Source organism: Alexandromys fortis, unplaced genomic scaffold (genome assembly GCF_014885135.2).
Source record: "Alexandromys fortis isolate MF-2015 unplaced genomic scaffold, M_Fortis_MF-2015_v1.1 scaffold_143, whole genome shotgun sequence".
Lineage (NCBI taxonomy): Eukaryota > Metazoa > Chordata > Mammalia > Rodentia > Cricetidae > Alexandromys > Alexandromys fortis.
Window position 1 is genome coordinate 3,325,422 of NW_026068044.1, and position 17,097 is coordinate 3,342,518.

At 46.2% G+C, this 17,097-nt stretch overlaps 1 protein-coding gene across 2 annotated transcripts in view; it reads right to left on the reverse strand.

The window, feature by feature from the left end:
- The window catches only part of Ptprm (protein tyrosine phosphatase receptor type M), a 669,075-nt gene that overhangs the window by 23,775 nt on the left and 628,203 nt on the right, over positions 1-17,097 (reverse strand). The window contains exons 22-25 of one of the 2 annotated variants that reach the window (XM_050166204.1): positions 6,818-6,934; positions 6,105-6,161; positions 1,772-1,926; positions 1,411-1,546 (exon numbers count right to left, since the gene is read on the reverse strand). In XM_050166204.1, coding sequence (XP_050022161.1) covers positions 1,411-1,546; positions 1,772-1,926; positions 6,105-6,161; positions 6,818-6,934 — 465 coding nt within the window. The remainder of the gene's footprint in view (positions 1-1,410; positions 1,547-1,771; positions 1,927-6,104; positions 6,162-6,817; positions 6,935-17,097) is intronic. The other variant, XM_050166205.1, reaches the window with a different exon arrangement.

Below are 17,097 nucleotides of genomic sequence, written 5' to 3' on the forward strand. Positions count from 1 at the left end.
TGGGGTGCAACTCTGTGACGGAGCACTTGCCTCCCATGTGCAAGCCCCTGGATTTGGCCCCCCTATTGCCATGTCAATACACAAATGGAACAATTATTCCTCTAATTGAGACTTGGCAGAGACTTTTCCTAGAATTAATTTTCACCGTGTTTATTATTGATCTTTAATTGTATGAAATGTCAAAGGCGTTCTTTCTTTAAAAAAATATTTTTTTTATTTATTATGTATACAATATTCTGTCTGTATGCCTGCAGGCCAGAAGAGGGCACCTGACCCCATTCCAGATGGTTGTGAGCCACCGTGTGGTTGCTGGGGAATTGAACTCAGGACCTTTGGAAGAGCAGGCAATGCTCTTAACCTCTGAGCCATCTCTCCAGCCCCTCAAAGGCTTTTTTTTTTCTATCATTAATTTCTATACATTTTGGAAAAGGAAGGTAAAGTGAGAAGATGTGAGTTTCAACTCTTGATCAATTGTTAAAGCATGTTAAATATGAAAGCGTTGATTACCATGAGATTTTAAAATATGCCCCTAGTCTAAAGAAAAGAGAAACAGAAGGCAGCATCCTTGCCTTCTAGAATTCCCGCGCTTGTTAAAAATTACCAGGGGATTTGTAAACGTTCCTGTATAACCTAAACATAAAGGATACTCATGTGTTCTTCATTCTGCTTTAGTGATCCTCCGTGGGCTCTAGGTCCTGGGTCCTAGGTCCAGGGTGTAAGTTTTCGAAGTGTTCATTCTTAATAGACCTTGCATTTCAATGTTAAGAGTTGCTAAATGGTACAGAGTACTCCTACAAGTTTGGCAAAATCCCCTGATGCCAGGTGACAGGGAAGAACTATTTCGGGCTAGCAGGCTGGTCGTCTTCTAATGTCTGAAAGAGAATAAATCCCTGAAACTTCCTGGCAGAAACCTTGCTATTCTCAGGAGCTGCCCTGCTCTGCTGCTCAGCTAGTTTACAGGACAGACTGAACAGGAACAGTGTTGGGACCTAGGATGCTTAATATAGAGGCTCTTCTGAGTCCCTTGGCAGGGACGGCTGTGCGAATTTAGGTTGATGGCTACAGATCCCAGTACCTGGAAAACTCCTGGCACCAGAATCTGCAAGTTGAAAAGTCCTTTTTTGTTTGTTTGTTTTTGAAAGAACGGGCAAAAGAAGGAAGAAGGAAGGGAGGAGGCAGGCGGAGGGAGGGAGGAGGCAGGGGGAGAGAGGGAGAAGGGGAAGGAGGGAGAAGACAGGGAGGGAGGGAGGATGCGGGGAGTGTGGGCAGCATGAGGGAATCAGAAGTTGGCAGGTACAGCACTTTTCTGCTAGGGTATGGTAGAAACAGTTGGCAGGCTTCTTTTGCCCAAGCAGGGGGGTATACAGGACAGTGGGGACTAAGCCACGGGCTAAAGGGCAGCTGCAGTACCTCCGTCTGCACCATGTTGACTCTCCTGGATCGAAGCTCTCTGACACAGTTGTAGATGTCCACCACTCCTTCCCTTTCTGCCATGTCCAACATGATGTCGATGACTATGAAGCAGCCCGTCCTCCCTGCACCAGCGCTGCGCGGGAAGAAGCGGCTTTCAGCAGAGGAAAAGGACCATCACGGCGCTCCTACTTCTTAAAATCGTTAAGCCACTAGAAGGTCTGCGGCTTAGGCATTAGGCACATTTAAAACAACTTGATCCAGTTAGAACTAGAACATTTTCATCAGCCTCTCTGTGAAACCCTGTACCCATAAATGTTTCATGGCTCCTCCACAAGCAGGCGCCGGCAGCTCTCCTTACCTGCAGTGTACCACCAACGGGCCGGCATTAGGTGGACTCTTGGATTTGACCTGCCGGACAAATCCAAGCAGACCAGTGGCGTGGTAGGGGACCCCGTGATCCGGCCAACCCGTGAAGTGAAACTGTCTGATCTCTCGGATTTCATGGATGCCCCTCTGTAGTCCAAGGGCCAGGCACAACGGGAGGAGAACACAGAGAAAGTGATGATAAGCAAGTGAACGTGGGCACAAATCACCCCTAGGCAAGCCTAGGGCAGAAACAACAGAACCCTGGGGCAGAAGGCCATTTGTTATACCCAATTTGGAAGCCTTATAACATTGAGCTGTTTACAGGTATGAAAGGGGAGGTGATGTTTGGGGTCACGCTAATTTACACATGCAACTCCTGGAGATGAATGGGTCATTTTGGTTCCCCCCAAAATGTCCTTTCTTACAAAGCAGACTGCGTTAAAAAGCTTTTCACTAGCAGCTACTGGGATGTTAAGACTCCTGTCCTGGCTCCAGGTACTCACACGGAGCACACACCACACACACACACACACACACACACACACACACACACACACACACACACAGCCAGGGTTTAGCAGTGTTTGCTGAGAGCATAAATAAGAATCCCTTCTCAAACAGACAGACCAGCATATCTGTTTTCATCTGTGGCACAGTTAGGTGTAGCTCATTCTATGAATCCTTCAAGTGTCAAGGTGCCAGAGTTCCAGAACTATGACGGTGCCTCGTCCTGTCTCAAGGGGCATTTCCTCTGTGGAAGCAGGCGTGTCAGAAAACACGAGGATCAAGAAGTGCTTTGACTGGATTCTTCTGCCTGGCCAGAGGGTTGAAGACGGGGCACTGCCTGAACCTGAACTGACTGAAGGAGCGCAGGAAGGGAAGAGATGTCATGCTTATTTTGGCTTTCAATTTGCTCTTTTTATTTTCATTTTTTTTTTTAATGTGTAGGAGTGCTTTGCCTGAATGCATCTGAGTGCACTGCATGCATGCCTGGTGCTCACAGAGGTCACAGGGCACAGGATCTCCTGGGACTGGAGCTCAGGACAGTTGTAAGTAACCATGCAGAGGCAAGCACACATACATGGAGGCCAGACAAGAACATTAGGTATTTCCTCTATTGCTCACTCTCCACCTTTTTTTTAGACATAGGGTTTCTCACTGACCCTGAACCTCAATGGTCCAGTTTCTTTGGATGGCCAGTGAGCTCAAGGCTCTGCCTGTCTCTGTTCTCTCAATGATGAGGCTACAAACACACAATTTGCTATGGATGATGGGGAGCTGAACTCAGGCTCTTGCTTACACAGCAAGACCCCTTACCCAAAGAGCCATCACCTAGTCCCAAAGTCTGCTTGGAGAACAGGAACAGAAATTACCTTTAAAACCGAGACTAGAAGTAAATCTTGAACCCACTGGCTTTACTGTTTCCCTCCATGTGGACTTTGCTTTTATTACATCTTACAGATGAACAGGCCTTACCAGATTCTCTACTAATCATTCGCAAATGTTTAGTTATGTATTATTATGGGCTGGGAAAGGGTGGGAGACATGAGTCCATAATTTAAAATAAGACTCATTTGGTATATAAAATATTTAAAATAAAGCTCATTTGGTATTTGCTATCGGTATGTTACTGTATCTTTCATATAGTGATACACCCAATGCCAAAGCTCTATTGTCTGTGAAAATCCTATTGTTTACTGGAGTCTGAACAGTAAAGAAGCAAACACACAGCAACTCACGGTGCAAATGAACTAAAAAGGCTCCAGGATCCCAGAATAATGACACTAGGTAGTTAAAAGCCAAATTTCCTCACCACCTAAAAACAATAGCATTTAGCCAGCTCCCATGTCCCCCCAATTAGGAGACAGTCAAACCACCGTCCCCCTTCCAACCTTTAGAGAGCTAGCTGCCCTGGCATTATGTACAAAGATTTGGCCAGTGGTGATCCTAACCAGGACAGCTTTAGCAATAAATGCTTATGTCCTCCAAGGGATGGGGGATGGGATCTTCCTATGCTCAATGGCACCCCCAGTGTGACATCCTTTATGAGATGGGCGCCCAACTCGGGGCTTCATGACGCCTGTTCACAGAAAGACACATGCTAGTGTTAAGGATCCAGAAAAATCTGTTCCCACCACCAAGTCCCACTTCCTGATCTGCTGATGGCTGTCAGGATTGGCAAAGGAAATTGCTTCTGATACAGCGTCCCTTCTTGTACACGAACAACCGATTCTCCCGGGGAAACAGGCAGGGGCAATCAGCAGTCATAGCCTAAGTATTTCCCAGCTGGAGGTTAACTGCATTATTTCTTTAGTTTTCATTGGAAACGCATGAATGGCGTATAAAGGAGTGTAAATCATTTAAGGTTTCCATTCAGACTGCTGTGCCTATCCCAAAGTAGGTTTATGTCTGTGGAGTGAGGGGCTGAATCATGAAGTAGATGCCTCATCTTAAAGACACACACATGAAGTGTCTTTCTCAGGGTCTCAGGGTGTCTTGCAGGCACAGAGGATGTGGTTGTCACCTCCAGCTTCTATTCTGCTGAAACAGACAAGGTCTGGGTCCATGGGGGCCTCAGAGTTGCCCTTCTGACAGGATGGATATTGTGTGCTATCTAGAATGATTCGAGACGTGGGAAAGAAAAGGGGACCGTCGGATGCAGATGTGTTCACAGAGGAAGGAACAATTGATCTGGGTCTTGAATCATAAACAGGCGTTTGTCAAATGCGCGGGTTCATTTAGGTGCCTGTTTGACAGGATTAAGGGTGATACAGACACCCAATAAAAACAGTATTTCTTGATAGGTTTGCAAGGGTGTTTCCAACCGAGTCTGACAGTTGAACCAATGGAATGGATACAGAAAATTGGCCGTTATCCCGAATGAGCAGCCGCCATCCCTTCCCTCTTCAGGGAAGAACAACATGGCAGAGGAAGGGGAAAGGATTCTCACGTTCATACACACATTCCTTCCCCTCTCCCTCCTGACCTTCCTCCCTCTTCCTCCCTCTCCCCCATCTCAGAACTAGGTCACATTTTCCTTGTCGTTTGGCATCAGAACTCCAGGTTATCTGGCCTCTGTGCCCTTGGCCTTCAACTAATCCCACCACTGCGCCAGTCTTTTGAGTTTATCTACTCCGGGCTACTGCTGTTTGGTTGCTTTGTAGTAGAGCCCGAATCTATTTTTCCACCTTTAGGTCTCTTGCTCTCAAAACAAATCTGCAGAAACCTAAAGCCCAAGTCTAACCACTTTCCTTTCTTTTGCTTTGGATGAGAAAGTTCCAAAGTCCAAGAAGTGTTCTGCAGGAGTTAAACCATAGGGTTTTCTTAATGACTCCAAGAGCCCAGTCTGAAAATAATTAAAGCAACATTTTGATTCTTCCAATGCTTTTGCAAGCTCCTCCCCCTTCCCCTCCCTGCACTATCTCCTCACTGTTGCCTCAGGACTGAACTAGCAGCCTGTCTGAGGAACTTCACGTAGCAGGGAAGTTATCGGAGACAACAAAAGGTTAAAAACAGAGCAAAGAAACAAACCAACCCTCCCTTTAGCAACTAGGATTCATTTTCAGCTTGTTAGAGAGCCGCTGACTATTGCTCAGAGAACTTCGCGTTTAAGCAGTGGCTTAAGAAAAAAAAAATGCCAAGGGTCTTTTATTGCTGTTTTAATGCCGTTATTCATGAGTGCTCTTGCCAAGAGCCTTACAAAAATCCTGCAAGTGCTTTTCTTGCACAGCCTTGCTGCAGAAGGAAAAATATCGACATCAAAGTGTGAGCTTTAGAACTCGAAGAAGAGTCAGCCAGAACTTCACAGTCTTTGAAGTCCCCGAGTCTCCCAGTTACTTACTTTTTTTTTTTTTTAAAGGACGGGTATTGGAAAAAGAAGCTAGGTAGTAGGAGAAACAGATAAAAATAAACTGAAGCCTTCTCAGCTTCGGGAGACTGTCAAACATTGGGATTTGCAAACTAGGGGCGACAGTTGTAGTCGTCAGAGTGAATTAGACGATAAGCAGATTGTGCGGTTTCCTCATTTCCCAGAGACGCCCTGGTTCTTCTAAAAACGTGCATTTAGATCCAGCGACAACACAGGGTCAGGAGGAGGGCCAGGAGCCAAGTGGCCACCAGCCTGGCCTGACCCACCCCTCTAAGGGGTCTACTACCACTTTATGAGCCAGAGCAGAACAAATTCATGACCATTTGCCAAGCCCAGAGCAGCGGCTGTGCACAGCTGAGTCCTGCAGAACAGGCTGCTCTGCACAGGACAGCCTGTGGGCCTCCAAGGGAGCAGAATGTCTGTCAGTTACATCATCTCCGCCTTCCCCACAGCATACCTGTGGCACTTCTCTGGACGGACTGCCACTGCCGTTGGCTTCACCTCCGGCCCCTCCCTATGTCAGCAGAAAGAGGGGGGAATAAGGAGATTCCCTGTTACGGCGCTTCCCAGAGAAGCAGCCCTATCCATGCGTGCGGGATGAGGTGGGGTAGAACCAATGCGCAGCATTCGCCCCGGCCTGGGACGGACGTGGAAGTGAAGACGGAGGGACCGGTTCATGCAAGACTGCAGTGAACGATGGAGCCCATGTGGCCTTCCAGGGAGCTCCCTGCCGCTCAGAGAACCCTTGAGTCTCTTTTCAACTTTGGGCCTGAGAAAGCCTGAAGGAGGTGAGGTATTCGAGGAGCAGTTAGGACCTCTAACCTCGGCACTTAGGCCAAGGCAGCCCTGGGAAACCCAAGTGGACTTTCAACGCAGGATAGACTCACCAAGCTGGAAGGGCATTTATCTCAATTCACGAGACTTTGATTTATGAATCAAGAAAGAGAAAAGGGCAGACAGGGCTCAGCCAGGTTAAGGTGAAAAATAGCCGCGTGGTCGACATTATCTTTGTGTTTAGTTGCAAAGTACAGACTGCTGTGAAATGGGAATGGCTGACATTATGGGTGGAGCCGAGCCCTTAGAGAATCAGAGGGCAAGGTGCGGTCCTGAGAAACTACCGGAGCCTACCTGCGTCCAGGGCTCAGCTCGCTCCGGCTTTTGCCCACTTACCTTTTCCACAGCAAATGTTCTTATCACGTATTCTGCCAGCAGCTCTGTATCTATTAGAGTCACTTTAATGTCTTTGTAGATCTCAGTGTCGTCTGGCCAGTACTTGCAGCATTTTACCTACAAGAAACCCGAAGGAAATGATGGGTTTAGGTTTTTATTTAGTTCCTGCAATGAAAGGGGTCACACTATGGTTTACAGGATAAATCTGTATGCACGAGCTGGTTGCATAGCCCCAAAGCAAGTTTGTTTGTGACTGTTTTTAGCATCAACTACTCTCCTCCACTCCTGGGTTCCCAAAGAAAGGAAACAGAAGTCACAAGAAGACTGAAATTTAGGGACATGGTCTAGAGTTAACAAAACGTGGTTATTATCCCATTATAGAAAGCATTCATTCCCCAACTTCTCAGGGAATGGAAAAAACAAACAAGGGGAAGTTTGCACATTTTACTCTCTTTGAAAGTTCAGTTTCAGAAAGGGACTAAGGCTTTTTTGGGGAGGACTGAGGGAAAATCAGATTCAATACTAAAGATAAAACGACTTTGCCTGGAGAGGAAAGTAGCTTTGTAACGAGTTCTAAGACTGACAGATTCTTGTCACTGTGGTTTACAGTCACAAAGGACTGTCTCTCTTTCTAAAGCTAGTTTCAGACTAGGACACCAAGTAGGGGGTTTCATTGTGATACCTTCATACATGCCTTTGTGCTTTGTTCATCTGTATCCCTCCTCCATATTCCTTGCCCATTTGGGGGCTGGCTCTCTATCTCCTCCCTCCCCCCCCGCATTAGCACCCATTCTTCTTTCTTATGACATGTATTCCAATGCCCTCTCTACTGCCTACTTCCTTCAGGATCTTGGTGCGGGAGAATTGTCTGTATTCTGTCAATCAGGTATTTTAATAAAATGCTGATTGGCCAGGCAGGAAGTAGAGGCAGGGTGATGAGAACAGGAGAATGCTGGGAAGGAGGAAGCCCATTCCCCCCCCCCCATTCCAGCCCAGACCACCAAAGAAGCAACATGTCAGCTGCCCCTCTGAGAAAGGTACTGAGCCACGTGGCTGACATAGATAAGAATAATGGGTTAATATAAGCTACAAGAGCTAATAAGTAGCCTGAGCTAATGGACCAATCAGTTTCATAACTTATGGAGATCTCTGTGTGATTTTCTTTGGGGCTTGCCGGCTGTGGGGTACCAGGTGGGACATTAACCCCAACAAGCCAGCCCCCTCATGTTACAGGATCTCCTCCTCCTCGTGGTTCCTTTCTTATTTCATCACCCCCCCACCCCCACACACCTCCACACACGAATATATACACACAGATGTGTGATTTACAAATCTAAGTCCCACATACATGAGAAAACACGGAATTTGTCTTTCTGAGTTTGGCTCGCTTCACTTAACACCAAGATCTCCAGTTGCATTCATTTCCTCGCAGATGTGACGATTTCATTTTTTCCTGTATGGCTCCATGAAATTTCATCACGTCTTTGGAACACCTCCCACACATAATTTCCGCCCCTTATATTTCCTCTGCCACAATCTCAACTTGCTACAGGGATCATCTGGTGCAGGTGTCCTACCCAGGCAAGATCCAGAGGCCACCTCGCAAGTGGAGCCCCGCACACTGACGTGTGCTGTGGCAAACTCGTTGCTTTCCAGCACTGTTCCGGAGAGTTACTACTAGACAGTCTCTCATCTGGGGTGTTGAGTGGATTTGAAAACTGGCTACAACTTGCATTTTCAGTTCAATCTACGACTGTCAGTTTGATTTTCTATTTCAGGTTCAAGGACATACATTTACCTTAAATTTCCTCCAAACAAGGATTTCCTCTGTGATCCACAACCATCCCTTCTGATTAGAACATCCTCTCTCATTCATTTCTTTCCAGGAGATACCCCCCATCCTTCAATGCACGTGTTAGACGCACCCCAAGTTTGTCTCCATATATTTAAACTCTCTTTGATTCCCAAGGAGCGTATTTGGTAGTTTCATACAAAACTTGGCACCTAGCTATTACTGGCCAGCAGGAAAGGGGCTATTTTGCTTATGTCTTTGCTCCTGTAGCACCTGGAGGTCACATCTTATACACGATAAATGTACAGTAGCGAGGCAGGCATAGAATCAGCATGAGGAGGAAAATGCCAGGCAGTGAGCATTTTCAGAAAGGATTATGGGCTGAGAAGACTCTTTCAGAATGACAAACATCCGTGTCACGCTAACGTTTGTAGTGTTGCTCGTGGCTGGCTAGGAGTCTAGCTGCCTTTAAACTCTTGGAACTTTCTGTAAGATAATCCTTACTAAACTTAGTTGAAATACACATCAGAGTTTGAGGCAAGGGAAGCATAGGGCAAAGATGGGTTTGACCTCATACTGTTTCCAATCCCCTCGGGGACCTCCCTGTATAGCCTTTGTCTGGAAAAAGCTATCTGTGACATTATTAAAGGTGGTATCTACAAGATCTCACAAATATCCATCATGAGTAGCCAAGCAAAATCTATAATACCCAAGATTAAAAGAGAGCGATTTTCTTCCTTTAGATGCAAAGCCGATCTGATCAGACAGTGTCTATGTAGAGTTATCTGACCTGAGGGTGACCATACTTCATTTATAGACTATCCATATCAGGAGTGCCTGTACAGCACACACTCAACTCTCCTCTGTGCTGAAGGCCTTGCTTTAATGTTTCTGTGACTTCGAAGATGCAAGCAGAAGGTAGTGGATAAAAATACAAATACAGTATGCACGAATGCTTTTAAAATGGAGTAACTCAATTCAATACAACTAAAAAGGCCCCCCTCCAGAAAGTGCAAAAAAATACACACACACAACGATGCACCTGCAACCTGTACTGTAACCAGGGATCTTTTACCTTATCTGGTGTATCATGGTTGACAAACTTCAGGTGCAATAGGTGTGAGACAGTTTGTGGCATGGCTGCATGTTCACCTACTATTGACTCCCTTTCCTTCTCGGCCTAAGCATTTTTAACAAATATGAACACGGGGCCTTCAGTGCCTTGAGGTCAAGGAGCTAAAACCTGCCAGCATGGACAGAGGGTCCAGAGTTTCCCTTCTGGATAGCGCCCATGTGCCAGTTCAGACTGCATCTGAGATCTGACCTAGCTCCACTGCAGTTTTCCAGAGCTCTGCATCTCTGCAAGATGGGATGCAGCAGGATGCTCTCATGTGGAGGCAGGAGGGAGGGAGGGACCTCGAGGTTAGATCATGTCCAGCTTATGTGGGGTAGCTCCAAATTAAGGGCTCCCATTGCAGCCACACTGTGGGCAAACCGGTGTAGCTGCTCTCTAAGCAGAGACAGATGTGGCGTCCTTGCATACGCACGGTCAGGAGCTGGCCCAGAGACAGTGGCTTCCTTGCATACGCATGGTCAGGAGCTGGCCCAGAGCCACTAGAATGCTCCAATCCAGACACATTAAGAAAACAGAAGCGTGAAGGTGCTTCCTTCTTCAAAGAGTCCAGGGCAGCTAATATCTTGCACACCAGTACTTGTCTGGGCGAGTCCAGAAAAGGCAGAGGGACCATTCTGAATCTGTTTCCCCCAACTCATATCCCAGAGTATCTTGAAATGGTTTGCCACATCTGTTTCAGCCTACTAAAGCATCCTTCTAAATTGAGTTCCTCTAAGTATCTTTTTAACTGCTTGGACCTGTGTCAAGTTATTTTTTATTTTTTTTGCTTAAAGTAAAAGGGATAGGAAGGGAAGCATGTTTCATTAGAGATGAAGACTGTGGGTGTCTGCAGCCACCCCCTGGCTCTGACTTTACATATAGAGATGTTGAAGCCAATGCTTTGAAAACACCTGCTGGAGTCCTTGCCCCACACAACTGGATGCTACTCCATCTGATCCCGTGCCAAGCCAGCTGTCTCCTGCAGCCTGAAGGTACTTGCCAAGCATCTAGCAGAGTCTCTGCCTCCCACACATCTTCATCATGTATGGCAACAGTCTCCAGCCTGGGAAGGAGCTACTTCCAGGGTTCTCTGATTACTTTGGTGCCCTATGCCGGTTCCACCAGGCCATTAATCAAGCAAGAAGCACTGTGCCCCACTGGCTGCTCATGACCACGCTCAGGGCTGCAGGAGGGATGCAGTCCCTGCACCCAAGGGGTGGTCAACTTTGGCTTTAAAATTCGCTAACTTAAGCTGGGAGGTAGTGGAACACGCCTTTAATCTCAGCACTCAGGGAGGCAGAGGCAGGCAGATCTCTGTGAGTTTGAGGCCAGTCTGGTCTATAGAGTGAGTTCTAGAACTATCAGAGATACACAGAGAAACCCTGTCTCGAAAAACCAAAAAGAAAAAAAATTCACAAACTTAAAACACAGAAAGCAGTATAATGTGAGGACCTTGAACTTCCTGGTAGTTTTTTAGGAGGGCAATTTGTATCATAATCCCATACTTATTAAGGCCACAACATCACTGGGGCTAGAGTCATAGCTCCCAAGTCTAGGAGTACATACATCATTTTGACCTCGAATAGATCCTGACATGGCTACAGGAAGAGTCTAAACTACCGCACATATCAGAACTCCTTGCAGTGATTCTCAAGAAATTCTGAGGGTCTGCAGAACTGGCATTTCTAACAAGTTCCTTGGCCTGTAGACCATACCGACCAGAAAGAATTTCTGCAGCTCAATCAGACTGTAGAACCTGGCTGATGCAAGTTGGAAGAAGGCCTTGCAACTTGCTTAAGCAACCTCAGGTTCTCTGCTGTCAAAAAGGGATGGTGACCGTTCATGTCCCAGAGTGTCCTAAGATGAAGTTAGGGGTTTTCAAATCTGCTTGCACATCTGGATCAGCTAGGAGTGTATGAAGAAACCCTAACGCCCAGGTTACATTCCAGGCTATTTCTCAATTTCTGTGTCTGGACAGAAGCAGTCAAATTTCCTGAAGCTTCCTAGATGCTCCCAAATGCAGATCTGTCTGGACATCACCAGATATAATGGGATAAAAACATCTGGCCAAGTGTCCAGTTACTTACAAGAGCTCAAAAAAAGATAATCCTTATTCTTCAGCATTAAGTCTCTAATCTGGACCCTAGGTGACAATGGGAGTCGGCAGAGCCTGGAAAGTGAAACTGGATGTTTAGGCAGAGAAGGGGAGACGTCTTGAGCAGCGACAACTGTGTGGCTTGTGATGGCGGAAGGGAAATGGAGGCGAGCATCCACGCTGCTTTCATTCCTTACTGCAAACTGTGCTCCCCAGAGGAGAGAGCCTGGCATCCAGTCTCCTACTGGACGGTTTGGATGGAATTAGCAAACAGTGGCTGTGCTCTGGGGAAGCAATTTCAAGCAAACAGCTGGAGTTCCCTCATTTGTAAGGTCACTGCAGCTCCCATACATAGAGCCGTCACTGGTTTAGATGAGATGTTCTCATGGCTGTACCCTCACGTGGAGGCCTGGGGAGGAAAACGAGTCGCAAGGGCCCAGGCTTCTCTCTCTGATTCTGGAAGGCAGGGCCAGGTCAGGTAATGAACTCTCTCGGTAGAACAGACCCTGAATCCAGCTGTAGGCGTGTGTGGGAGGGTAGACCTCAGGGAGCACACGGCTTTCTTTGGTCTTGTTAAACTTCAGCTCTAGGAGCAGATACAAAGTAGGAAGTCTGAAGTGGCTTTAGCTGCCCTGTCTAGGGAGACAGAGGAGATGTAGCTGGAGGGGTGGAGCAGGAGGAGAGTACATTCTGAATCTGTTATTGACTTTTTTCCTGGCTCTCAAGCTGCTAATTTCTTCTCATGCCTGTAAGGAGGTTTTTCATGAATAATAGAAGATCTCTCTTCCCTCTCTCTTTTCCCCTTCTCTTTTCTGAGGCAAGGTCATTGTGGTAGTTTGAATTTGATTGCCCCCCCCCCCATAATCTCAAGAAAGTGGCACTATTAGGAGGTGTGGTCTTGTTGGAGGAAGTGTGTTAGTGTGGGGGCGGGCTTTGAGGTCTCTTTCGCTCTAGCTCCTCTCAGTTGACTTCCAGTTCCCTAGAAGATGTAGAACTCTCTTGGCTCCTTCTCCAGTTCCATCTCTACCATGTCACCATGCTCCCCACCATGATGACAATGGACTAAACCTCTGAACTGTAAGCCACCCCCTCAATTCAATGTTTTTCTTTATAAGAGCTGCTGTGGTCATCGTGTCTCTTCAGAGCAACAGACACCCTAACTACATTATACATTATAGTCCATACATTATTGTGTAATATATAGTCATACATTATAGTCCAAGTTGTATTAGACTTGTATAGTCCAAGTTGCCATGTTTAGGTTGGCCTCAAATCATGACCTTTTTTTAACCTCTTGCTTCTGAGTGCTGAGAGTATAGGCAGGAGCCACAAGGGCCCAGCTAAGATCATTACTATATACAAGTATATGTAAGTCTCATTTGGTCACCACTCTCCCTAAAACATTTCACATACACTAATACTAATAAGGGTTGTGTACAAGGGACCTGGCTGGCTTCTCTCTCCCAGACCTGATTCACTGGGTGACTCCTTCAGGCAAAACTCTTGAAGAGTCCAGGAATGGATGGAAAATCAAGCGCTCCTGGTGGACTGTATAGTTTTGGTTAGGGGGAAGAACTTCATAACATAAAGACGCTTCCTTTTCATCCCTCTAGGCTACTGTCTATAGCCTGTGTGGTCCAGCTCCCTTCCCCTTCTACTTCATCCAGTTGACTATGGATCCAGAAAGCAGCATCAGTTGACTTCAGCAGTTTCTCAAGAGACATACTCATTCAGACAGCTTTGTTCTGCACCTGTTCAAGAAAGGGGGCCCTGGTACTTAGCAATTCCCCACACCCAAGTCCTGGCTAAGGAGGGAGCTCACCATCACCAAGTGCGGTAAAAGCATGTCACACACTCAGATGGTGACACCTTAAAGAAGCATCTTAGATACCTTTTGAGCAATAGCAGCACTATTAGCATATAGACTCAGGCCTCAAAGTATATCAGGGAGGCATTTCCAAGAGGGGTATGTGGCAAATCTCTTGAGAAAAAAAAGAGGACTTTTTTTTTCTGCATAGTCTTCACCTTAATAAAGTCATATTTTAGATTCGTGACCTCATGTGAGTCATAGGCTCACCCTGGTTCTTTCTACATGTGCTGGTAGATAGTAGATCGTGAGGTGGTGGAAATATATACGCTAAAATGAAATTAGGAAAAAGTTGCTGTGGTCAGGAGAGGCAATTTAAAGCAAGCAGCTGGAGTTACAACGATAGTTCGCTAACCCTCATTTGTTAGGTCACTGCAGCTCCCATACATGGAGCCTCCACCGGTTTAGATGAGATGCTCTCATGGCCGTATCCTCACGTGGAGGCCTGGGGAGGAAAACGAGTCACAAGGGCCCAGACTCTCTCTGTGCTCCAACTTCCTTATAGGAGGAAGGTGGGATGCCCCTTTACACTGATTCTGCACAGTTAAGATCACCATCCATATTTTAAAAATATCTCACTTGAAACCGATTGACAGGTAGATGCAAAAGGCTTGAGGGAATCAGTATTTCAAGCGGCATTGTGGTGGCAATGTGGCAAGAGTCAATGTCTTAGCCTCGGACATACAGTTTCCGGCTTGTCCTGTTTATCATTGGGTAGTGAAAGTCAGCTGCAAGCAGAACCCTGTCTAGGTCTTTCTGGGATAAGGAGGAATGAGCTGTGATTGTAATATTTATGAAAAGCCATGCGCAGTCAGCAAATCTAACTTGAGGCAGATCACGAGGCAAGTGCAGTAATCAAAAGCACATTCCCTGGGGTGGCACTGTCCACGTGAAAAGTCAAGTTTCATTCACTAGCTGTGATGTTGGGCAAGTCACTGAACCTTTTAGAGGTTCCATTTTTTTCCATCTGTAGGAGAGTAACAAAAATGTTGCTATGAATACTGTTTTTGTAAGGGATACAGAACAGAATTAGTGCAATTGAAAGTTTGTTAAANGGTGACACCGTCCACTAAGGCAGAACAACCTCAGCCCCATTTCTCTCCCTTACCACGGTGGGTGTAAAGTCGTCCTGCAGAAAGAAAGCAACGCTGCCCAACCAGGCCTTTAGCAACACATATCAAAATTGTGTCAGGGTTGGCCTTGGCTTTGCTGTTTACTGAATCCATAGCCCGCCTGCAATACCGTGTGAATGAACGCACAGGTCATCAAAGAAACACTGGATATAGGGGAGAAAGGACAGAGAAGAAATCAGCTCAGGGCTGCATCCTAGACTCTGTGCTCAGGCGTTTCCCTAAAGAGTCGCCTAATGGTGGCGCATGCCTTTAATCCCAGCACTTGGGAGGCAGAGGCAGGCGGATCTCTGTGAGTTCGAGACCAGCCTGGTCTACAGAGCTAGTTCCAGGACAGGCACCAAAACCACAGAGAAACCCTGTCTCGAAAAACAAAACAACAAAACAAAACAAAACAAAGAAACTGTAAAGGGAGGTTCAGAAGAACGGGTGTCAATTCTAAAGGAAGGACTCTGGAGCTTCCCAAGGTTGACAACGTTATTAGTTCATCCAACCAGAAAGGGTGCCGTTTCCATGTGTGGATAAAGAGGGAAAGGAAAGTGATGTGGAGGACGCTGGCAGAAGATATCTCCAGGACGTCCGTGAGGTTTCAAATCTTTGTTTGATGGGGCCTATAAGGGTGGGATTCTTTTGACAGCAAAGGCAAAGTCCTAGTTCATGATGGCTAGCTGCTTCTGACGGCCTTGGGGTAAGAAGTGTGTATTTGAGAAGGGTGGGATCCAGGAATGCATTGCTGCAGTCCCTGAATTTTAAAGGTTCCTAATTCCTCTGCATGCATGCATGTATATGATCAGTGGCCCATCCTGAGGTATGTCATAGTTGAACCAAAGCTCATAGGTATAGATCCAGCCTCTAATTGTGAAGGAGGGACTCTACGACTCTTTGGAGCCCCCTCTGCAGATGGAATCCCAACCCAATCACTGTTCTGGCCCTTCCTGTGCTTCTTTACAGAAACACCCAGTAAACAGTCCACGGAAATCCTGGGATCCAACTTGTCTATTTCCTATACTCGTGACTTATGTAACCAGAGGATTTCCATAACCCAGCAATGCCCCAAGGTGCTCAAATAGCATCACCCCCTGTGCCTCCATGACAAGTCCGTAATCCAGGCAAGGAAAGGACTTATGCAACCGTCTTGTCAGGCGGAAGGGAGCTGAGTGGATTATATAGGAATGGCATGCCTGGATTTGGTTTCAGAGAAATGGGGCAGTAGCTTATGCCATCAGCTGTGGTCCCTGCCGGGTCCTACACACAGGCTGATATTGCCAGAGAAAAGGTCTAAGGGTAATGGCATTCTCCTTGCCTGCAGCCTCCTGAATGACTGCCTTATTTTATCTATAAATAGGGAAACTGGAGGTACTACTGTCTTGCCACTTAGTTCTAGAAAAACCATCAAATGGTTCACCGGATAATCCTGTGAACTACCCTCTTGGCTTGCTCATGTATTTACTTGGCCAGATAAGCCTAAGCCTTAGGAGGAAAGCAGGGCAAGGGCTTAGAGCAGGATTAGGCTAGCCAAATCAACACACTTTAGTTCAGTGGGAGATCCTGTCTCAAAAATAAGAGGGAGAGCAACTGAGGAAGATGCCTGACCTTGACCTCTTCATGCCATGCAGATGCCCACATGGACACATACATGCAACAAACACACACACACACAATACTTATAAATGTCACCTATGTGGTCTGGATTGTCACTATTCCTGGTTTGTAACTACTCACATGTATGGCAGGGAGAAGGCCCAACAGGAGATGGACAGAAGCTCTGAGTGGTTTAGCTTTCTAACTTTGACAAGGCAGAAACACAGAAGTTATGAAGTGAAGTCACGAGACTGATCCTTACAGGAAATTCATTAGTGCTCTATTCAGTTTGGACTGTGGCTTGCATGCCTGCCTGTCCATGCATGTGCATGTCAGTGTGTGTTCATTTATGTGCATGTATGTATGTATGTGCATGTGCGCATATTTATCGGGAACTTTTTATCATACCCTGGGAATTTATAAGTTGTAAAAGTGTGTGTTTGTGAGTGTAAATAGGTTATTTGAACATATATTTATTTGAAAGAATTATTCCAAAATAATGCTTATAAAATGTTAGGATTAGTATCCAGATAATAAACATATTACAAACCTTATGATTTGAGGTTATAAAATGCCTAGTACTTGATTTAAAACACTTGAAAAGGCTTTGGTTAAATCCAGGATAGTTTGGTGGTTTTCTCTTTGCTTTGTATAAGAGTGTGTGTTTACTTTTCTTTCACAATTCTCAAAACTACCAAACG